Source organism: Solanum dulcamara, chromosome 8, assembly GCF_947179165.1.
Source record: "Solanum dulcamara chromosome 8, daSolDulc1.2, whole genome shotgun sequence".
NCBI lineage: Eukaryota > Viridiplantae > Streptophyta > Magnoliopsida > Solanales > Solanaceae > Solanum > Solanum dulcamara.
In genome coordinates, this window is record NC_077244.1 from 17449085 (window position 1) to 17473363 (window position 24279).

The following is a 24279-nucleotide window of genomic DNA, read 5'->3' on the forward strand; positions in this document are numbered from 1 at the left end:
ATTCCGAAAAGTCAGCTACACGCTTAAATTATCACGGCGACCTATTACACACTTTTACTACTTAAAAATGGATTTATTTACCCCTTAAAACTGACGTGCCAAAAAAATATAAAATAAAATAAAATTACGGGCGTCTGATAAAAACTAAAGTAGAAAAAAAATCAAAATCACCCCACCACATGTCCTTCACACCCCACCCTCTTCTTCTTCACAACCCATCCATTATCCTCTTCTTCATTTTTTAATTTTCATCACAATTCTTTATTTTTCATCACATCCCCAAAATGTGAGACAACGAAACATCGAAAAACTTCCCTCCGGCCATCGCCAGTGAATCTTCAAGTGTCTTTGAAACATAAAGACGTGTATTTAAACCGAATGCAAGCTTTGATTTCCTCCATTTACTCCCCATTTTGCATCTTAATTTTTTTCAAAAACCATAAAAACGAATAAATCTAGCTAAAATTCATAAAGAATTGAACTCTAATTCAATGGGTTGATGAGAAAATCTAGATTCTTTTGTAAAAAATAAAATCTGATGCTTTAGATTTGAATTTTTGATAATGGTGGTGGTGAAATTTGATGGTGAGTGACAAAGAAGAAGAAGAAGAAGAAGAAGAAAAAAAAGAAGAAGAGGGGGGAGGAGGAGTTGGAGGAGGAGGAGGAGGAAGAGGGTGGGGGAGGTTATTCAATGAGAAAGAGGTAAAAAAAAATTAAAAAGAGGAGATATTATTAAAAATAAAGTTTTAATATTTATTTGTGGTGTTGTGAAATACACTCACTTTGCCACATAAGTTTTTATGGTGGAATTAATTACAATTTAAAATAGTTTAGGAGGATGATAGAACCCCCGTGTAATTGGAGTGTGTAGTTGAAATTTCGGATATAGATTAAAGGGGGTTTTAGACTATTTTCTCGCCTTGAAAACCATCCCACCAATATTTACGTTTTCTATCTGTCACAGTTGAAGAGAGGTTATGAGAATGAGTACTTACTATTCAGAATAGCTAAAGTGAATCGGAGCTGTATATCCTACCAAAAAAACCTCAATTATCCTCCTGTAACTCAATACTAACATTATAAATTAATAATTAAGAATATACAGACTTACAAGTTACAACAACAATAAAATTTAGAGAGGATATTCCAATCTCATCCCCTGGAGCAAAATCCTATTCTGTTGATCTCACGGAGGGCAATAACATCAGTCGTAGGGAACAACAAATGTAAAAGAGGGACTGAAGAGGATGTGTTAATTGCCTTGATTTTGTCCAAAGCTCTTTTAACTTGGAATGGTGATGGCACATTGTACCATTGTACATACCAAGAAAGAAGATTTGAGGCGCTTCTCCCATAATCTTCAGTTGGCCATCTTCCATATTTCATGTACTTAGAAAAATCCTTCTGAAATTCCAGAGATGAACTAAGAATCTCCTCCACACGCTTCTGGACTGAACCAAGAAAAGTCGATTGTATGATTCCCTCCTTTGAACTAGTTGATCTTTTACTTAGCAAACTATTATTGTAGGCCAGTGCTATCTGTATCCGAAGAATGGAATATAATAATCCATTAAAGATGGATATCAGGCACAGTAATTACAGGTAATATGCAGCTTAGCAGGAAAGGCATAGTGAGTAATTATTGTCAGCTTCAGAAAAGCACATGTGCAATCAGGAAACCAGTACTAGGGTCGACATCAACAAGCATTTATTTTTAAGGATGTTTTCAAATAGATTTGTGATCTATCAGAGTCCGGTGTTCGTTCTTTGAAGAAGGGAAAATTTAACAAGGCTAGTAACTATCACCAGATAATTAAGCAATATATTGATTGACCAAGGTATGCTAAGGGTACGATCTATACATGCCACAATAAAATCCTCTCTGATTGACTTGTGTTAGATAAGTTTTACAGTATTTCACAAGGACGGAATGATAAACTTGAAAAATGTATTAGGTTGTCATGACCAAGGGTGAATCTAAACTTGCCACAACATGATCATCCATCCTTTTAAGAAAGAACATAATCATCCACCGTCTTGACTTTTCTATGTTAGATAAATTATATTTCATAAAGAGGAAATAATAAAGTTAAAGACAGTACTAGGGCTTTATTTTTAATTTTATCTTTTGATGACCATGATGTTCGAGCCAGGTTCCGCGCACCACGACTAATTCCACGGAATACTTGTCACCTCCCACTAGCAACAGGCAACTTTATCCACCAACACTAGGACAGATGGAAAGAATCACCTTGTGTTTTTGTCTCCGTTGCGATTCGAACCTGAGACTTCATGGCTCACAACCACTCCATTGACCACTAGGCCACAGTGCAATGGTATTATGACTTTATGATGTTAGAAATGTTAATCATTCATCAATGGTAATCATGTTTTGGAACCAAATCTAAGCCCATAATCTGCAACTCCCAAATATATGAACTTCACACAACAAACAATTTGTCCTCCTAATCTATACAAAAGCATACAATTCCACACGTAACACTTGCATAGAAATCTCAACGATCTTCCATTATTATACTTTCATGTGCTTAGCAAATGGAAAAAGAATTGACTCATACAACATGTTGAACGTAAATAAAGGAATCTCTCTGATGCTGATCATATTAAATTTTCGATAAACCATAGTTAGCTCCCCTCCAGTTCAACAATATCAGACACACTAACCTCTAGTTTAAAAATTACAGTGACCTCCCTACTTGATTTGTGTTGTGGAGAGTGGTGACTTCTGATCGCTTGTTTCAAAGAGCATTTGGATGGTCTACAGCAGACGTGTATACAAAGAAAGCATGCACCAACGCACTACACAGACAGTCCAAACAATTCGAGTCTAAAACAAAAGCACAAGGAGAAGAAACCCTTCACTTAATTTTGAATGATCTAAACTCGGAAAAATATGAAGATAGCAAGCCCACACACTAAGCAGGTAGTTAAAAAGAAATTTTGAATCTAAAACAAGATGAATTTTTTTAAAATAAAATAAAATGATAGATTCAGCCAACAAGTTAGGTACAAAACAAAAAGATACCTTCAGACTTGAGATGAAGAGCGTGTCCTGTAAATTGCCGGAACTACTAGTAACCCGATCAACCATGGAACCAATAGTTGTGTACAATGACAGGTAAACCTGCAGATTTTTCAAATGTTAAATGACTACCTCCAAATACTAACACAAGCTTCTGAACAAGGAAAACAAGTAACACAACCTTCATAGGAAGCAACTATAAAAACTCGTAAGTTTTAAACGTCAATTACGACTAATCACGACCCTAACAGCTTGATTAAGGTATCCCCAAGGTGTAAACTGTAACAACCCTCATGACCGTTTTGTGTGTTCAGTTGGTTTCCCCTGTTTTGACCATTCCCGTAAGCTGGCTTCTTGATGTCTTTTGTGACTTGCGGGGATGGGTGACACGATTCCCGAGGTGATCGGATGAGTTCCGGAGAAGGTTTTCAGTTTTTGAAAGTTCGGTTTTCGGAAAGTTAGACCAACATCTATGTATCAGGTTACCTACGTCGAATTAGAATTCTAACAGTTTTGTTGGATCCGAAAGGGTGCTTTTTGAGTTCGCAGGTTGAATTACGCAGTTTTCGAGAACATTTTGGGTCCTTGGCTTGAAATTGAGCTTTTCAAAGCCTAGAATTGATCATAATCAACATCTGATCAAGACGACCTCAAAAAGGTGATTTGATGATTTCTATAGGTCCGAAATGTGTTTTATTATCGTTTGCATAATTGGTTTGTGTTCAAGGGGTTCCCAACTAGTTCGAGGGTCGATTTCAAGTTTGAGAGTGTTGTACCTACGGACTCCTTCAAAACCGGTGAAAGCGCTTTGGCGAAGGATTTTCAGCATCAATGATCTTGAGTGGAGTCAAAGGAGGTCACACTGCGGAGATCTTTTGCACCTACGAGGTTGTGTCCGCAAGTGTTCGCTCCTAAATGGCTGTGAAGCGGTGGTTCTCAGCATTTGCGGGGACTGAGGATCTTTAGTGATCCCGCTTCTATGATGGATTTTTCCGCAAAAGCGGCATCGCACCGGCGAAAAATTTGGTCGCACCTTCGAAGTCATCGGGCAGAATGCCTTTTGTATCCCCATTTCCGATTTTCAAGGTTTTACTTTCGCTTTTGGAGGCTAGTGAGATCGAATTGGGGAGAGCTTTTAAGCTATTTCGAGATTCCTTCACGGGTGTAAGATTCTAATCTCCCTTTTGGTATTTCCCCATTGATTTGTCGTTTATTTCGTCGATTTACCGCATATGAGAAATGAAATTTGGAAAATTTTCTCCTAATTAAAAAAGTGTATTTTGGTAATTGGAGGTCCGATTCAAACCCCATTTTCGACAAACTCTCATATCTGAGTTCCTTTTAGTTTTATGGGTGAGATGATTTCGAAGAAATGGAGTTGACTTTTTGACCCCATTTTGACCTGGATTTTGATAAGTATCAATGGACTCGTATTCACCTGTAGATCATGTTTTTGATAGTTTTGGAGCTTTCAGAGATGGTTCGAGAAGGGAAAGCGATCGTGTGGGGTTCCTAGCGCGTTTGCTTGGCCTTCGAGGTAGGTCATCCACTGCTAGTAACGTTAAAGGTCCTCTCAACTTTATTTCTTACAAAAACCAAATGAAAAGAAAAAATGTAGACCTATTGATTTAGATTCTACCAAGAAGATTTTAAGGGAGTGTGTTGTATCTGCTTTTGGGTGGATATATGATGTAAGGCTCCCTTTCAAGTGTGTCAATTACACCGCTAATTTTGGTGAATTCATGGAGATGGTAGACAAATATGGCCCAAGAATGAAGTCTCCCACATATCACTAAGTAAGAGTTCCTTTTCTAAAAAGGAGGTGGAGAAGACAAACAAGATTGTTGAGGATCATAAGGTTCAATGGAAAACTTATGGATGTTCTTCTATGATGGATAAAGGGACAACAAAAAGGAAAAATGTTCAGTAATGTTTTGGTGAATTCTCCAAAGAGTAGTGTATTTCTTGAATCTTATGATGGTAGTGACTCTTCTGTCGATTCTAATAAAATGTTTTACTTGTTTGAGAAGACTGCCTTGAAATTAGAAAGGAAAACATTGAACAAGTTGAGATTGATAACGCATCTAAGAATAAGAAAGCGAGTGACATGTTGAAAGGAGTGTGCCCCCACATTATCTGGACTCCTTGTGATGCTCACTGTATCAACTTATGTTTGGTGACATTTTTAGGAAAACGGATGTGGGGCATATTTACACTCCTTTTAGCCATTCTTTTCCATGTTTATGCCATGTTTTGAGGATAATCTAGCTTAGTACTCTTGATAGATACCTATATCCATGCTTTGAAACTTATGTAAGGTGTTTTGTGCATTGTAGGTGAAAAATAGCTAAAATTTGACTAGATATGGAACGAAATAGCAGGATTTTATCGAGGCAAAGCTCAAGGGCTCGCAACACAAGGTCCAAGGCGAAGAGGGAGTGATTTTCACCCCTTCTGAAGTTTCATACCCTATAATAGGTCCCCACAATGCAAGCAAAAAGAGTTTTCTGCGCGAGGTCCAAAGTGAAGACCATTGCCTAGCACCGCAAGGTGCCAAAGCCAACGGAAAATTCCCCTTTTCCAAGTCCGACTTAGAGGGCCCTTCTAAGTGTTTTTAAATATTATAAATATCTATCCCTAGTCGTTTTTAGAGGAGGACGGATATTTAGAAGCATAGAGGAAGAACAAAGTCACAATTCTCGTAGGGTTACTTTAACTCTTTACTTAACTTTATTTCTTGTTGCTACACAAATTATAGCTTTTGTAATCGTATTATGAGTGGCTAAAAGCGCTTTATCTAGGGTTATGGCCATAGTATGAACATCATAGTTTATATAGAAAGTAACCATAACGTTTTTTTAGAGACAATGGACTCTAGTCCCATAACCAAGCAAAACAGAAGTTGCGGGTAAACCCTCGGTTTGCCCTCAACTATATATGTTGATAGGGAGTAACTTCTTTGCTAGCTACCAGCTAAAGGTTATACTATCTACATATCCTGAAAGAAGGCCAAATAGTGTCTTATCTGACATTCCCTCTCTAAGGAATTTTGGAATTTTCTTCTTTATCTCTCTCTCCTTGTTGATTTTATACTTACTATTCTATGGTTACTTCGATATCTCCATCCACAATGCCACCACTCCTGACTTATTATCATTGCCTGCATCCAACATCAAGCCTGACCCTGCACCTACTTAGGACTTGACTCCTCCTAGCCAACCAATTGCTTCAAAAAGGTATACAATTCACACCTTTTTAAGTTATCATTGTTTTTCATCACCCCATTATCCTTTGTATCATCTTTGTCCTTTATTTCCATCCATAAGTCTACAGGTGAAGCACTTTCTCATCCCAGATGGCGACATACTACGATTGACGAGATGTCTTCTTTACATACGAGTGGTTCTTAAGAGCTTAAATCTAGTATTGGTTAGTGTTGGGATTATGCACTCAAAGTTGGTCCAGACGTTCAAGTTGATAGGCTTAAGGCTCACCTTGTTGCCAAAGGTACACTTAGATATTGAGCTTAATTATTATGATACGTTTTTTTCCTATGACTAAAATATCATTTGTTCGCATTTTTCTATCTTTGGGCTATGGTTGTTGTTCGCCATTGGCCTCTTCAACAGTTAGACATTAAGAATATATCTCCACGATGACCTTGAGGTCAAAGTCTATCTGAACCAACCGCTTAGCTTTGTTTTCTGGGGGGAGAGAGGATGGGGGAGTCTAGTAACCTTGTATGTCAATTTTTGTCGGTCACTATATGGTCTGAAGCAGTCTTGAGTCTCCTCGAGCCTGGTTTGGAAGTTCAGCACAGTAATTCAAGACTTTGGCATGTCTTGTAGTGAAGTTGATCACTCTTTGTTTAATTAGCATTCTACTCCAAATCTGTGTATTTATTTGGTGATTTATGTTGACGATATTGTTATCATCGATAATGATCAAAATGGTATCACTTATTTACGTAATATCTCTTTCGGCATTTCCAAACTAAAGCCTTCAACAAATTTTAGTATTTTCTAGGTATTGAGGTTGCTCAGTCCAGATCAAGTATTGTTTTACGAAAGTATGCCTCATACATTCTTGAAGAGATGGGAACGATGGTATGTAGACTCATTGACAATTCTACGGATCTGAATGCTAAACTCTTGCAAGAATGAGGGGATCCACTCAATGATCTTAGAAGATAAAAGAGATTAGATGGTAAGTTGAATTATCTCGCATTGACTGGAGCATACATTTTTTTTATAAAGGTAAAGTTGACTAGAGCAAACATCTCATTTTATGTGAATGTTGTAAGTTGTCATTGGGATGCAGTTGTCTGCATTTTGCGGTACATAAAATCAGCTCCAGGCAAAGAACTACTCTTTGAGGATGGAGGCAGGCCATGTACACATTGCGCAGATAGTTGGATATGTAAACACAAATTGTGGTTGCTTGCTCGAGTGTAGTAGCAAAATATTGAACAATGGTTGTAGAAACTTATGAACTAGTTTAGACCAAATAGTTGCCCAGAATGATATTTCATGAGAAGACTAAGCACATCACTTATGCATATTATGCCATCTATGACTTAAGCCTTTTATAATTATACAATAACTTATGCATGATTTTCCTTAAGCCTCATCCCAACCTTTTGATGTGAGCCAATGACAATGAATATGATTGTACTCACACTCGAGGGTGATTTCATTGTTTTCTATTAGATATAGTTGCACAAAAAGTTGGTGACACAAGCTCTAAGTTGCTCGGGTATGGGTGTGCGATACGGGTGTGGATCTAGAAGTCAAATCCTTCATGATTTAACTTTCAAGATTCTGGGGTACGAATCTAGGTATGAAAATAAAGGTGCGGATTCAGCTAAAAATAATTCAAATATCTAAAAATAGAATTTTATGTTTAAATTATGAGACAATATGTGGAAAACTTACGAGGTATCCCGAGGAGAAAATATTGATCAAGAAAAGAATCCAAGAAGGAGATAAACGGAAATAGGAATACTATAAACAAGTTATTCTATTTTCTTCAAATTTCACCGTAGCTTTTGTTTTGATTATAGAAAGTTAGAAACCATAGGCATTTGTCTCAAATTTCTCCATCAATTTTGGTCGAAGTACCGAAAATTTATTGACCAAATAAGGTACGGATCCCACATCAATGTCGTGTTGACACGGGTGCAGCACCAAAAGTGAAGAGTCTGAACAACTTAACACAAACTAGGCATCTCCATCCATCTCAGTTTTTGGTGAGGTCCATTACTCTTTAGTTTGGCTAGTGTTTCATGATCTTCCTTTGCATAGCTGGGATGTGCCCCATGCATAGTATTTTTTTTGTACATCATAGAGGTTCCATGACATTATTGTGATTTGTGAGTGGTCTAGACATGTTACGAGTCCCTTATGACATTTTCATTTTGTAAATTTTCAAATATTCTATGACTTGCGAGCCATATGTTAGGATTTTCAAGATTATGATGAGGCCAATGAGCCTTATGTTATAGTTCCAAATTTATTAAACTTTACATGTCGTGATGCATGCATTGCTATGAAAACGGTAATATGTCCAGATGGTTTTCTCCATGGAAAGTTTAAGGGATCAGGTGTCAATCACACACGCAGCTAGAACTGGGGTGTAACAACTACTTCAATATTCAGTAGATAACATTCTTTCTGAAAAGGATAGAACAAATGTTCAAAGTAACATTTTCCATGGTAACTACACAACTGCATGGCTCAAAGACGTAGCATTTAGTGTCCATCATTTAAGATTTTTTTTTATGAATTATCAAGGTAAAAAACATTTGCATGATGAATCATCACCTGCAATAGGGCTGGCCTGTCCTTGCTTACACACTCAAATAACACTTGTAAGCAAAATTCTTGGAAGTCAATGTCAGATCTGCAAAAGTGCCATAAAGGCTTTACTATCAACTCATCATTACAATCAGCAGACAAGGATTTCAACAGGACGATAGACAATCTTGTTACAATCACATTTTGGAGGCTAGTCTTTCATTATCTGTCAAGCAAGTTTGATAGGACTTCACATAATTTTGCTACATTCGCATCATCAAAAACTAATCTTTCACACAATCTTGCTATATCATTCAGTTAGTAACTTGCAAAATGAATTCGTAAGTACATGTAAATAGTCCCTGCTTTTCAAATAGAACGTTATGATCCGAAAGGGAAACATTAGCTTGTGATACCGAGTTTTGAGGTTAAGAAATCGATTGCTCTAAGAGAATAATATTATCGTAAGCTCTTCCACTTAACTTGGACATTAATTTGGCACAGTACAACCCAAAATCAAAGTCGTGTGAAATGGAATTTTGGAAAAAATGAACAATTTGTAGAAAGAAAATCAGATGGAAAAGTAGAAAACAGACAGTAGTAGCAATGAATAGCAACTTACATTTGAACAAAAGAAAATCATAATTCACTGAGATAAATAAAACAATTTACATGGAATATGCAGATGTATGAAGTTTAGACTACAGCTGTTCCTTTTCCACATCCACACTAACAGAAGGAAACCCAAACATCAGGAATAAGTGAGGATATAGGTCAGAACAAAATTACTCAGCTATATCATAACATTTTAGAAATGGTCATGGCGTATTTGCAACTAGCTAAAAACACATCCTCGTTTATCAAGTCACAGACGATTAGTACAAAAAAACAAATATGACAGTGAATTTGTTTTTAAAATGCCATATTACAGCTTCGGATATACATGCATTGTCTTCATTCATCCAAAAAAAGACAAAAAAGGACAACTAAAAGGACCATTATATCAGTAAATAAGGAAAACAAAAAGATGCAGTGCCTGAGAAACAATAACAAAAGCAAAATATCAATGTTGTTGGCCGATGACACAACCAGGTAATTAAAGCTCCCAGCTCAGCATTTCAGGAGTTAGAAGTAGGGGGTGTTCACGTGAAACTGAAAAATCTAACCGACAATCAAATCAAACTAAAAGAAAAAACCAATACATTCTTGGTTTGATTTGGATTTGATTTTACTTTTAATACTCGACAAATACTGGTTTGGTTTTGGTTTTAAACAAAAAATAACCGGAAAAAGCCGAACCAAACCGACTTTATAAATACCTATTTAAAAATTATAAATTACACATATATACATATATTTTTGTATAAAAATTATAAAATTTTATGCTAAGTCTTAGTCTTTTGCATTTTTGTTCTATAGTCTAGTTCTTTACCTTTACCATTTATGATAATTTGGTTTCTTTGCCTTTACATTCTAGTTTGATTTAGTCTTTATTTTGATAAATCCAAGAATTTGTTTCATCTTAAAAGTAAATTGTCTTTAATTGTTCATCATTGTTTAATTCTATTATCATCAAAATATCTAGGTTGTGACAGCTTTTCTTTAAGAATAATTGGCAAAGTAGTGTTATATTGGACTGTAGTAATTGGAATATTTTCTTTCAAACAAAGAATGAACAAAGAGAATGAAGGGTGTTCGTTAACGTATGTCACAAATTTATTAAAAAAGATTTTTAAAAAACAAAAAAAAAATGACAAAAACCAAACCTATGGAAAATAGACTTGGTTTCAGTACTTGAAAAGGAAGGGACGCGAGGCGAGGCGTAAGCCTAAAGACACGGAGCGTAAGTCCCATGGATGTATATCCCATGCATCTTCAAATTTATAATTTTATTACTATGAAAATAAGCCAAGGTAAAACTTTCAATAATTCTACAAATAAATTTAGATAAAACACCAATAATATAGAAAAAAAATTATAATCATCCATTTGCACATCTACTAGTCCTTCCCACACTTAACTATTATTTGCACTTATTACTGTTTATATATTTCAAATAAGGAGAAGGATAAAAAGTGTAAAAGTTATGACAAAAAAATGGATAAAGTTGTCTTAGGGACATAGTGCTGTGAAATCTCTATCCTATCAATTTCAGGCAAGATTATCTAAAAAACAATTATGGCAGTGTCATTTTTTGTATAAGAATTCCTTTATTTATATATATATTTTTTTAAAATCACTACAACCTCAAAAACATGATAACATAAAATATAAATATGATTACACCACTAATAAAAACTATGATTTATAGAAAAAATAAAAAACAAAATTAACATTCGGGCGTATGTTTTTGCGCAGGGACTTATGCTTCTTTGCCTAGAGCTTACGCCCCAAATTCTAGGCCATACACCCTAAGGATCTACGCCTATAATTTGCACCCCAAGCTTGGTACGCCTTTCCCCGAGACTGCCCCGTACACTCCTTTGAAAAGACTGGTTGGTTTTGGTTCTAATATATGAAAAATCGACTTATTTGGTTTGGTTTTTTTTTAGGAGAAAATCGACTCAAACCGAACCATGAACACCCTCAGTTAGAGATTAAGAAGCATCTTTTCCAGTATTCATGTTGTAAAGAAGAACCCATATTTCTGTCCCAAGTCCAGCCTCCAAAAATTAGCCTTTTCGCTCGTATCCTGCTTTACAACAGTCAAAATATACAAACTAGTTTGCTAGTTTAGACTAAATATCCAGCTGCAACACTTCAACAGCCAGACTGGATCAGGATTAATAACTGTTCATGGGAATGACACAGAACAACAATTACTTCAATCACAGGTTTCTAGATTTATTTTGAAACCAAGTCATCTTGGAAAAATTCTTTTTCCCCCCTACTTTAATTTTAAGTAGCTTTCTTGGTTTATTAAACATTACATTCTGTTAGATTCAGATCGATTTTTAATGTCATGCGTAATGATATTTATTCAGTTTCTTTTTGTGAGATCATCTGTATGACGAGGTCACACAAAAAGTGTCAGAATTAGGAACTAAGAAAAAGGAAATAAAGAACACAACGAGTACATACTGAGTCAGGAAAATAACTTCTAGAATATTGACTTGAGAATCAGTAATGAATATATGGGCACTTGCCTGCTATTCCAGTTAAGGTCACAGCAGAGCTGGGCAAACGAAATTAAGCTTGGGTTAGACGAGAAAGTACTGATCAACTGATCTACCATGTCACCATCTTGACAATCTCTACTCGCAGCTGAAGCTCTCAAACGTGTCAAACCAAACACCTATATAAAAGAAAACATAATTTGATGTAACAATTAGACTAGACAAAGAAGAGTAGATTTTTTGTAAATGAGAACTAACCTTGTGCATTGCTCGTGACAGCAGTGACTGACACCCTGCAGGATCATCCACATAGGAACATGCTCCAACCTTTCTCTTGACATAGAGAATACCAGAACTAAGCGCATCGCCCTTGTCCCCTGAGCTCCACGGTTTTTCTGTAAAAAAGTTGCAGATAATATTGAACAAAAAAAGATTTTAGCCTCAATGTCCAACTAGATGAAGCGAAAACCAATGTCAACTTTACCCTCAGGAATGTGATTGATGACTTGAGACCAGTATCGAGGGCCGCAGACTCGAACGTCCTTCAACTATAATGCCAAAAGGGAAAAACATGGCTTGACCTAATGTTTCATGTGTCCAATAATCTTAAAATTACTGCATAATTTGCTTGTACAGAGGACCAGAACTTACAACAGCACGTTCTGGAAGAATGCACGGGGAAACCTCATAAAAACTCGTTTCTGCATAGTGTTCTGTCTCTCGAACAGTAACTTCTAATGGACAATAGGCAGGTAAACCACTGTCCACATCAACTGTCTGAACCCAGCGAGCTTCTGTTGCAAGAACATACAAATGCCGAAAAGCCTGTACTATGCAAATTTAAATTACAAAAGTATTTGCTGATAAATCAACGAAAATGGAATGTAAAAAAAAACAAATACAAATTAAAATGATAGTATAAGATGTTTACACAGAATATTAACCAAAATTGAAGACATCTTATGAGATCATAGAAAGAAAAATTAATAAGTTGCAAAGAGAGATTCCACAAAAGGGGAAAAGGAAATAGTCAATAACCGGACAATTTGAAACAGGGAAACCAATATGTTGAATAATTTCAATTTCTGCATAATTAGTATCAATCAAATCCAGAAAGGTGAGTTTTGAGATGAGTGACTTCAAATCAGTGCCAATCCACTCAATACTATGTGCAAGTATTGCCAGTGTCTAGTTGTTCCATGGCATTTCTCGGATTTGAATCACCACCTCTCAACAGACCTTAAGTCACATCACACATGTCTTAGCGGGTAGCAACATATACCCTCTCCTTTGCATCACATGATAGCTGAATATGTCAAACAAGAAACAACTCCTTCCACAGAAGGTGCATTCATATGCACTCTTCAGAACAATGTTCACATAGCCTAGTAACTCATTTGTCCCCCTTAAATAAGTCCTTTTTATTTAAGGTGATATTCTCAGGCACTTGTCAAAAAGAGGAATTATCAGTTTGCCTTTCTTTTTTCCCTCATTTAAATAGCTCTGGTGAGGTCAATGATTGTCTCTCTCGTTTCGACTGTTCGTCCTCTGTAAAATTTACAACATTCCTAATAGTTACTCCTACATTTGGCAGATCTACAGAAATCTCATAAGAAAAGTTGTCTAGCAAGTGTCAAATACTGGACTACTTCCAGTGTTAAGTGACGTCCAGTATTCCAAGTATCTACTCAGTAACCATAATCCCCCTAAAAGTCCATACAGGAAAAAATAAAAGGAAAAGAGTGGCTTTGAAATCCTTGAGAACTCATCTTCTTTCCATAATTTCCAGTCAATCGTTCAAAACCCAGAGGCAGAGCAACTAAGAAGGTCCTTAAACTTCAAAAAACCAAGGACAAAAGGTCATCATAATTTGAAATTGGAGAACTATTGTTGCCCACATGCTCTCTTTGTTTTATGAGAATGAAATTAAAGAAAATTAAAACATAAACTCTACAGTATTCTTTTGGATTAATATCAGGTTTTTCACTTTCTTTCCTTATACTTGATTCATGTTTGTGGCAAGGAATAAATATTAACTGTACTTTTATTCTTCTTCTTCTTGCGAAATTTGAACTGATCTGTTCAGAACTTTCGGGCGTGCGGATCTCCAGTGAGGCCCAAGTCGCGCCTAGGCATAGGCTCAACAGGTTGGAGCATCCTCCCTATGGAACTATGCCCCCACATGCACGCAAGGGCGATTGTCCATTGCCTTGCCTCAGAACGCGCTTCGAAACACACATCCCCAACACCTTTAAAAACACCCCTCCAAACCTGAGTCATATTTTCCTCTACTAAAGTATTTCACTTCTGCATTCATTTACCTGAAGGTGGCACCGATTGTCATTAGGTCCAGTCGGCAATCGCGGATATAGTGTTATTAGTAAAGCAGCAATAGAACTTTTGCTAGTTGAAAAAGTCTGCATTCCACCCCCAATAAACAAGAAACCAATGGCTAAGCTTACCTGAAACAGTTTTCAGAACACTGCATTAGAAAAATGGTCATCGAAGAAACAAAAAGTTAAATCCACAATATCTTCTGCATCTTAATGCAAACAATTTGAACAAATAAGTACATACAGAAGATTCATCAATGTCCTATTATCAGATGCTTGCGAATCTATAATGAAAATGTCCAAACAATTATTTATTCTTGTTGAAAGCAAATGGTTTATGGTTAGAGCTGTCAATACGGGTTGATGGGCCTTAAAACAGCTAGCACAATCCATCTCTATGCGTGCTTCAGGCCAGGCCGGGCCAACGGTTCACTTTTTTAAAAATATTTTTCATGATTACTAGTGATTCTGGCTTCATACTGATAAAGGCGAGTTGTGGCCTGCAATCCGAACTGAGGACGGGTTTTTGGGCTGTCCACCCAACGCTTTGCAAGCAAATGGTTTTTGAAAAGCGTTAGCAATTGTGGTCATCTCATTGGAGCGGAAAACGAATCAACATCTCGATGTGATACAGCCCAATTTTTTTTAATTTAAATTCTAATCTAAAAATGCTAACATTATATATTTATCATACTCCCTCCGTTTCAAAAAGAATGGCCTCCTTTCCTTTTTAATTTGTTTCAAAAAGAATGACTCCTTTCCTTTTTTGGTAAAACTTTAATTTCAACTTTCCACGTGGCATGCTTAAGGCCACAAGATTAAAGGATATTTTGGTACATTTGACATAACTTTAATTTAGGACCATAAGATGGAAAAGTCTTTTTGGTTTTCTTAAACTCCATGTCAAGTCAAACTAGGTCATTCTTTTTTAAACGGAGGGAGTACAATATTACATGGTGTTGCTATCCAAGTCTCAAACTAAAAATTAAATTATCCTAATAATACTTATTAAGTTTGAATTATCCAATATTTTCAATTGTTAGTAATGTCCATTACATATGAATGAACTATCCAATATTTTCAATTGTTAATAATGTCCATTACATATGAAATTTCCGTATTGGCTTGTCGATTCAATAGAAATTTAGTTGTATATGATGTCTCTTATTGTTTTATAGGTCTTAGTACAAGCAATGTAGTCAAAGGTGTGCTTAAGCCCTGAAGCGAGGCTCAAAACGTGTTGAGCGCTTCGCCTCGCTTTATGCGCGCTTCAGTGCCATCATCAAGGTTCTAAGGCCAACTTTTCCTTGCCAATGAGCCTCTTCTTAAGAAGTGACACTAAACAATTGATATTTCACTTTATCATAATTTGTTTTCAATTTCTTTGGTCATATATTTGTCATTCATGTTTATAATTAGTCTTGGACAAAACATATATATTTGTATTTTTTCTCCCTTTGCGCCTTTTTTCATTAAAGCCCACGCTTTATTTGCGCTTTGTGCTTGAAGCCCTAATGGACCTTAAAGTTTTTTTGCGCTTTTCGCCTTTGATAATACTGAGTACAAGTTTGATGATTTATAATGGCTTCAAGTAAACATCTGATTGTAGCTTTAGATATGAAATATAATATAATTTTGTAGTTGCATTTTACTTCTTTGATCTTTACACTTTACAATATGAATATATGATGGGTTCTATAAACTATAAGTTTGACTCATTTTTGTGATTGTTAGTAGTCTACATCATTTTTATTTATCTATTTTAAATTAAATATTTTTTATTTGGCCCACGGGCTGGCCCAACCAAACCTTGCTCAAGCCTCATGGGCAGACGGACTTACTTGGCCTGGCTAAAAAGCCTCATTCTTAAATGGACTATAAAATTTGTAGCCAATCATGTCAAAAAAGGGGCTGGATTGGGCCGACCCAGTGGGCTAAGCCCATATTGACAGCTCCATTTATGATATCTCTCCTTTTCTTTTCAAGAAAAATTTGACGAGTAATCCACATTATTTTGTTGGTGGATCACAGACATTTCTCTGATCTACAGTGGAACTTAGTTAGCAACCAGTGGAATAAACAGGTGATGCAAGAACTCGTTGTAAAATGACAATACACTTACAGCCATCTGATTACCAAAGCTCAAGTGCCCATCTGCTGAATTTCGACCACGCAAATACTTTAACAACTTGAATGTTTGTAGGTGTCCAGACCCTGCCATGACCTGCACAAGTAGAATTTCTTAATGAAGCCTAACTATAAATTTAAGCAATTTGCACTTGTGCAGATATATACCTACCACACATAGAGAGAGAACAATTAGGTGAAGACATGTCTCCAATGAACCACGATCAATATATCTAGACAGTCCTTTTGGAAATGGCACACTTGAGACAGATACAGGTTTTATCTGCAGGATTAGAGGTAAACTTGTTACAGCATTATAAATATGAATTGGCACAATAACGTAAAGAACAGACCTCATTAAGGAAGTATAGTGCATATTTGTAGAGCAGCTCTTGTAAATTGCCATCTCTACTACCAGCATATCTTAACCCTGCCAAAATTATAGTTGGCAAATCAAGAATAACAAAAAATACAACATTCAACAGATCTGATGATAAATCAAATTCTATTCACCTTAGGCCTAGGAGTATATTAGTGTAATAAACATAAAAAGCTCTCTAAAAGACAAATGAGTCTGTAAGAATATGTCTGGAATCCGATGCATTTCATATAGCATGAATTAAGCATATTTTGATATCAAAACTGCCAACAGAAAATCATGATAAATGAGAAGATGGTGTAAAGCTCGAAACAATAATTGTCAGTGTACTGCCAGCATTTGGCATGTCCAAGCAGATCTAGCGCCAAAAAACCTCATACTTAGTAGGCATTTGGACATGTGATTTCATCTTGTGATTTCATCTTGTGATTTGAAAAAAGGATATGAAATCAGCGTTTGGACATGAGATGAAATCTCAAATTCTCCAAAAAGCTTGATTTGGGAATTTCATATCATGATTACACATTTTTCAAATACAAGAATTGACACACAAGTTTATATTTTGTAAAAGAAAACCACCATTTTATATCTACAATTTTTGTGAGAATACCAAAAGAGTGATGAAATATTCACGGAATACTTATCGATGCATCTGATTAACCAAAACTGCATGGTCAACGTGAGGAGATTGTCTGTACTATGTGGAAGGACTATATTAAAGAGTAGTACACTACAACCCATGTTCAATTTTACTTCTTAATCAATAAATGTTTTATTTTTTTAGAATAGTTTTGTGACAGTGTATGATACTTTTGTTATGAACTTTTGTTTATTTGGAAAGATTGTATAAAAAATTGAGCAATTTTGATAGTTTTCACAACTCATGGGGTTTTTATGTTTATGAGCAAAAAATACAACTTAAAAATCCAAATTGCATGTTCAAACAAAACTTCAACTTCATCTCATATGATTTCACATCATGATTTCACACCATGATTTCATCTCACATGGCCAAATGGGGCCTTAGTATCTCGTTCTCATCTCAATCTATTAAAGGACTTGTAGAATACTAATGAATCTTTCTGAGGATAGTGCTAAAGGCAACTCAAAAGGAAGACAATGACGGAGGTAAACCTTGCGAAGACTTCAAAAGCTAGATCATGAAGTGAAGATCGTTGAAAACCATTTAAGGAAGCAAACAATTGAATCCTATACCAATGTGAGCTCTAAAACACACACACACACTCCGCACTCTCACACCTAGCACTAGACATCTAGACAATGTTCTAATACCATTGGGCAAACCAAAAATTAGGATGGCTTTGACTCTAATACCATGTGAAGAAATGGACCTTGAACCTAACTCAAGAAAAAGAAACCACCCAACAAAATAAGTTGGTAGCACAAGAAGCTAGAACACAGAGGCAGAATCAAACAACTAAAGAAAAGAGTTTATGAATCGAAGTAGTGCAAGGAGAGAGAAGTAGCCTGAGGAAACTTATTAGGATAAAAAAAATCGAAAAAATGACTCTTATTCTTTCTCATTTTTTACAAAATCTTAGAGGATCCTCTCTATCTAATGAATTGGGAGTCTGTTTAAACTTGGCTACCCTGCCCTGCACGTACCCCCAAGTATATGCTTCAACAGGAATCACACAATGATAGATTAAAAATCTCTGGTAAAATATTTCAAGTCAGAATATTCATTTACTCAAAATTGATTGGCTTTTGTTTCTACTTTCCATAAGCAAGAACTAGCTTTTTTGAATTGTTCAATAGCCCAAGACCACGTAGTTCACTAAACGAACAACGCAACATTATTTAGTTTTATAGTTCAAAGTATTTCAGGAACGCAACACTTAACATATCTTCGTTTACTTTCAATTTCCATTAGCTGTCCAAGCTTCTATAGTTGGTGTGTATTGAAAAAATATTGTATTGCAAAAGAGCTTTTGACCATATCCACCAACTTCTGAAAGATCCATGCTACTATAAAAGTTATGTCTCCAACTTTCAAGAATATTCATCTCTGCCTGCTTTAGTTCATGGAGTTTAAGAGTTAAATTGTTTAAACAGATTATATTGAACTTGGTATAGAATCTCAAAAATAACAGTTATGAAAATTTAGAATGTCGGGCAAAAATATGTGTGGCAGGAAAGAGATAAAATAATAATCCCTCCATCCCATCTTCTTTCTTAATAATCAAGAAATCCTCAAAGACCAGTGGAGCACAACTCGATGGATAATGGACCCACCCCTCTCCACTTAAATATCAAAACTTTTATCTGTAACACAATTCGAACCTATGACATTCGCAAACCCACACATCACATGTTGCATGCCCTCTGTCCCATTTTAATTGACATCCTTTCTTTTTTAATTTGTCCCAACAAGAATGACACCTTCCCTTTTTTGGAAACTATTTAATTTTCATATCCCCATTTCATATTTAAGGACACGACTCATTGGAACCCTTACCACCAGTCAATTAAAATGGCATAACATGTGAGCTCTCATCACCACTTGTTTAAATGGATACTTTTGGTACTTTGCGTACATCAGGCTTACATGTCAAAAATCTTCTTTAATTTCTTAAGTTTGTGCCCGGACAAGCACCTTCACACAAAATGGGACAGAGGGAGTAACTTGAAACGTGAACAAGTGGTTTAGTTAAAATTTTGCATCAAATTATGTGATATTGAACTCCATCATATTATATATGCACATTATATTATTAGTCTAAATAGTTTGAATACGAAAATCAATCCTTTTTGGACGAATCAAAAAGGAAAGGGTTTAATCTCCAACCCTTGGATAAGTCATAAATATGGTCTGTTTTGCATGTCATAAAGAAAAAATGATAAATGAGTTGTGAGCAAGTTCAAAAGAAGGGAACTGCAGATCCAGTCACCACAGCGCGGTAAGATTAACACGCCATCGAAGAGGCTGCTTTGATGAAGAAAAAGAAGAGCTACCACGTTGCAAAAGCTCTAGAATTATGTGATAAGCTTCAGAATCAGAAGCAGAAAATTTAAGGTTTCCAAGAAACACAAGACTTGGAGTACTGATAGTTCTCTAAGTAGTTAAAAATAGTGCAGATCAGCCTACCCAAACAGTTTCTGTTAAAATCTAGTGCAGATGTTAAGCTGGAGGTCCATTTCTTAACACAATCCAAATTGGGACCAAGCTATTTTCCACTCATCAATTATTAACATTATTTTTGACATCTCTAAAACCTGATCTCCCCTCCCAAATCAAACTCAATGCAACCTTCCTTAGCAGTGATTTATATGAACTCTCACTCATATTACTCGACGCATGTTAATAGGAAAGGTGATGAAGAGCTATTTTTGGCTCGCATATTATGATTGCAATGGTAGAAGACAGTATTAAATCCATAATTGGTACTGCATTTGAATTTTCAGATACTACTGACTCCATTGTTGGTAATGCATTTAAATTCACAATTCAAAACCATTTAAAGCATATTGTTATGTATATAAGTTAGTGAAACTGTTAATATCAAAATTTCATTTCTGACATAAAATGGAAGAAAGTATTACATAGCAACTTAACTAGAAGCTAGAGTCAACAGACAAGAGGCAATAGCTGTCTTTTAGAACTTAGGCTTACCAAGAGAAATGCAGGCTCCAACAACTATGTGAACATACGCCTGAACAAATGCATCAGCATTTATCTCATCTGTGTCACTCATGGTATCACCAAGGCCTTTAACACCATTTTGAATTACCTTCGGAATTTGAGATTGAATCCATTCTTCAGATGCATGAACTCTAGAGGAAATTAAACCATAGTTAGACCTGAGAAGTAACTTAATAAATGTTATTGCTGATTGGAAAGTGTTGGGAGCATGTTTTACCTGCTCCACATTATCAAATTCCGAGCAATGACACGGAGCATTATAAAATCAGGTCGAACATAATGTAAATCAAAATGTGTCTGCGGGACAGATAACCTAGAATAGACCAACTCTGACTCTGTCTGCAATGGATTAAGAGCAAAATTAATGATTAGAAGAAACTTGTCTGGGAGGTTATCTCTAAAGAAAAAGTAATATTATGTCTAAAATTACCTTCAAAAACATAAGAGCAAGGGCAATGGTGGCTCCAGGTGCAGTAACATCAACATTGACTGCAGTGCCGTCCATTAGCTGCAAGAGAAATGGTACAGTTTCGTATGATTGATACCTATCTATAAGTCTGATTGATACCTATAGTCAGATAAGAAAAGCAGTAATATAATATCTGTGGAGCGACAAGACGGCCTGACCTGTCCTGCACTCCGATTAAGTTCATCAATAGATGGAACAAAAAGATGGAACATCTCCTGAAGATCAGTTTGAAGAATTTATTCAAAGAAAATGAGAACATCACTTTAGTCATAAACCATAAGTTTGGAATCTTATCGCATAAAACAGGAGACAGAATCTGCAAGCATATACCATTTGAGGCTCCTTGCCGCCAATATACAGGAATAACCGATCAACCAAAGCATCCACGAAGCCAGGAGCATCTTCTCCACGACCTTCAGTTTTTTAAAAAATAAATACTTGGAAACAGACATTAGCCATAATAATGCATGTGAACTTTCAATCATACCCAAGGCAACCAATCCCAGTGAAAACCCAGCTGCAACTGCATATCCCTCCCTTTCAAGTACATTATCTCCTCCACTTCTACGACCTATTTCACCCTGCAAACTGGTTATCAGTGATTGAATTCATGAAACCATGCATAAAACATGGATCAACACTAAATTACAATTTTGGTCAAACACGAAACCATCGGTTTTTTCATGCAAGCATGATCAGTATGGAGTACGTACTAGTTCTAGCAAATGGATGAGTCGGACCGGATATGGACAAGTTGAAAACGTGTTAGGCAAAAAAATGTATAAATCTTCCGACACACCCATATTTGGTAGGGTTCAAATTTGGGTTGAATAGACGGACAATATGGGAACTTCTATCCATGTTTTACAAGATCAAAATTTTGAGTGCATCACTTTCAAAAACAAATGCCGAATATAAAAATATTTGAGCGTAATAACATGGATAATTTTTCCAGAAGCAATAATCTAGAATTTACAACTATTTTCTCAGTCCAATGAAACAAAATCAACTTATTAAAGGTTATATCATGCACTTTTGGATTGATCTCAAAAATTGAAATGTTGATTTTTTTCATTTAAAAATTAAAAAAAAACATATGTTTAGAAGCTATTAAAAAATCTTAGAATGCACTTCTAAATTTAAAAAGATAAATGGTTTTCTAGAGTAGGACCTATCTGTTTCTCAGCCATTCCCTTTGGTTCTTCATGTAACCATTTCTCAGCTTCCCTTACACTTTAGAAAAGTAAAAAAAGACAAAAGAGGAAAGAACACATGAAGGCAGCATCTACAAGGGTGTACAGTGGACTATATGGATAACAAAATGCAGCTCACTCTAGCAGCTTGCCGGTATCTCTCACAGTCTTCTCCACATCTTTAGTCCTCGTGATCCATATTTGATCAGCCAGTTATCAATTTTATAGAGAAGGTAATATGATTGATCCATATTTGATCTGCGCTTTAAAAAATCAGTTACCCAACCCATTTTAACTGGTCATATTGCACGGAGACTCTTATCCATTTTGCTAGCAATAGTATGGACTATCTATAATCAGACGGAAACCCTTATCAATTTTTCTAGTGTTAATTATGTAGTGTATTTCACTTCATACTTCAAAATGACAGATTACACCTAAAATATCTACACAAAAGGTCAAGATCATATCTGCCTTTTTCCTACAATACCTACAATATTTGACTATATCTTACACATTTACCTACATACAATATTTGACTATTATCTTACACACAATCTAATAGTTGAAATACTCTTTGACAATATTTAAGACTCCCCCTCAAGCTGGAGGGTACATGTCATATGCTTCAAGGTTGCTGCAAAAGTATTCAATCTGAGTTCCTCTAAGGGACTTATTAAGAATATCTGCCAATTGGTCGTTTGAACCGACAAAGCTGGTGGTAATGCATCCAGATTCAATCTTCTGCCTAATAAAATGATAATCCACCTCTATATGTTTCGTTCTTTCATTAAAAACTGGATTTGAGGCAATAGGAGGGAAGCCTAATTGTCACATATAAGCTTCATCTGTTTGAATTCAACAAATTTCAACTCTTGAAGAAGCTGTATCAACCAAATAAGCTCACATGTAGCAAGAGCCAGAGCTCGATATTCTGCTTCTGCACTAGATCTGGCAACAACATCTTGCTTTTTACTTTTCCAAGAGATTAAATTGCCTCCAATCTTGACACAGTACCCGGAAGTAGAGCATCTATCTGTTGGAGAACCTGCCCAATCCGCATCAGAATATCCAACGATGTCAGCGTGACCTTTGTCTTCATATAACAATCCTTATCCTGGAGCTCATTTGAGGATGCGAATTACTACATCCCAATGATCTTTACATGGAGCTTGGAGAAACTGAATAACCACACTTACTGCAAATGAAATATCGGGGCGTGTAATAGTGAGATAATTCAATTTACCGACCAATCTTCAATATCTACCAAGATCCTCCAATGGCTCCCCCTGTCTAGGAACGAGTTTGATGTTTGGATCAATAGGAGTGTCAATAGGTTTGCAATTTAACATGCATGTCTCCTCTAAAATGTCCAACAAATATTTTCTTTGTGAGATAGCAAGAAGTTTCTTGGATTGTGTATCTCAATTCCTAAAAATACTTTAACTTCCCCAAATCTTTGGTTTGAAAGTGACTGAACAAATGCCCCTTTAGATTAGATATTCCTTCCGGATCATTTCCAATTATGACAATGTCATCAACATAAACAACCAGATAAATGTTCTTTCCCGTACCATTACGTGATAGAAAACAAATTGATCTGCTTTACTTCTAGACATCCCAAATTGTTGGACAACAGAGCTAAATCTGCAAAACAAGGATCTTGGAGATTGCTTGAGGACATATAGAGAACGTTTGAGACGGCATACTAAGTCTGACTTCCCCTGAGTAACAAATCCAGGAGGTTGATCCATAAAAACTTCTTCAGCAAGTTCGCCATACAAAAAGGCATTCTTAATATCTAGTTGATGAAGTGGCCAATGATGCATTGCTGCCAAGGAGATAAGAAGTCGGACAAATGCAATTTTGGCAACTGGAGAGAACGTGTCACCATAGTCAAGACTATAAATCTGGGTGTACCCTTTGGCAACAAGGCGAGCTTTCAGTCAATCAATTGTTCAATTTGAACCCACCTTTACTGTATAGATCCATCAACTTCCAACAGTAGATTTCCCCTTCGGTAACTGGACCAATTCCCAAGTGTTGTTGGTCTATAAGGCATTCATCTCTTTTATCATGGCATCTCTCCACCCTGGACGTTCCAATGCTTCACCAACAGTCTTTGGTATAGGTACATTAGATAAAGTTGATACAAAGGTA

At 36.0% G+C, this 24279-nt stretch overlaps 1 protein-coding gene across 1 annotated transcript in view; it reads right to left on the minus strand.

The window, feature by feature from the left end:
- Positions 1-1007: 1007 nt before the first annotated feature.
- The window catches only part of LOC129901690 (anaphase-promoting complex subunit 1), a 59331-nt gene continuing 36059 nt past the window's right edge, over positions 1008-24279 (minus strand). Inside the window, exons 21-37 of the mRNA XM_055976946.1 lie at positions 21414-21507; positions 21257-21339; positions 21085-21141; positions 20888-20965; positions 20675-20796; positions 20428-20588; positions 16768-16844; positions 16587-16697; positions 16410-16511; positions 14276-14416; positions 12606-12779; positions 12439-12502; positions 12213-12349; positions 11985-12133; positions 8866-8944; positions 3047-3145; positions 1008-1539 (exon numbers count right to left, since the gene is read on the minus strand). Coding sequence (XP_055832921.1) covers positions 1153-1539; positions 3047-3145; positions 8866-8944; positions 11985-12133; positions 12213-12349; positions 12439-12502; positions 12606-12779; positions 14276-14416; positions 16410-16511; positions 16587-16697; positions 16768-16844; positions 20428-20588; positions 20675-20796; positions 20888-20965; positions 21085-21141; positions 21257-21339; positions 21414-21507 — 2115 coding nt within the window. The 3' untranslated portion in view covers positions 1008-1152. The remainder of the gene's footprint in view (positions 1540-3046; positions 3146-8865; positions 8945-11984; positions 12134-12212; positions 12350-12438; positions 12503-12605; positions 12780-14275; positions 14417-16409; positions 16512-16586; positions 16698-16767; positions 16845-20427; positions 20589-20674; positions 20797-20887; positions 20966-21084; positions 21142-21256; positions 21340-21413; positions 21508-24279) is intronic.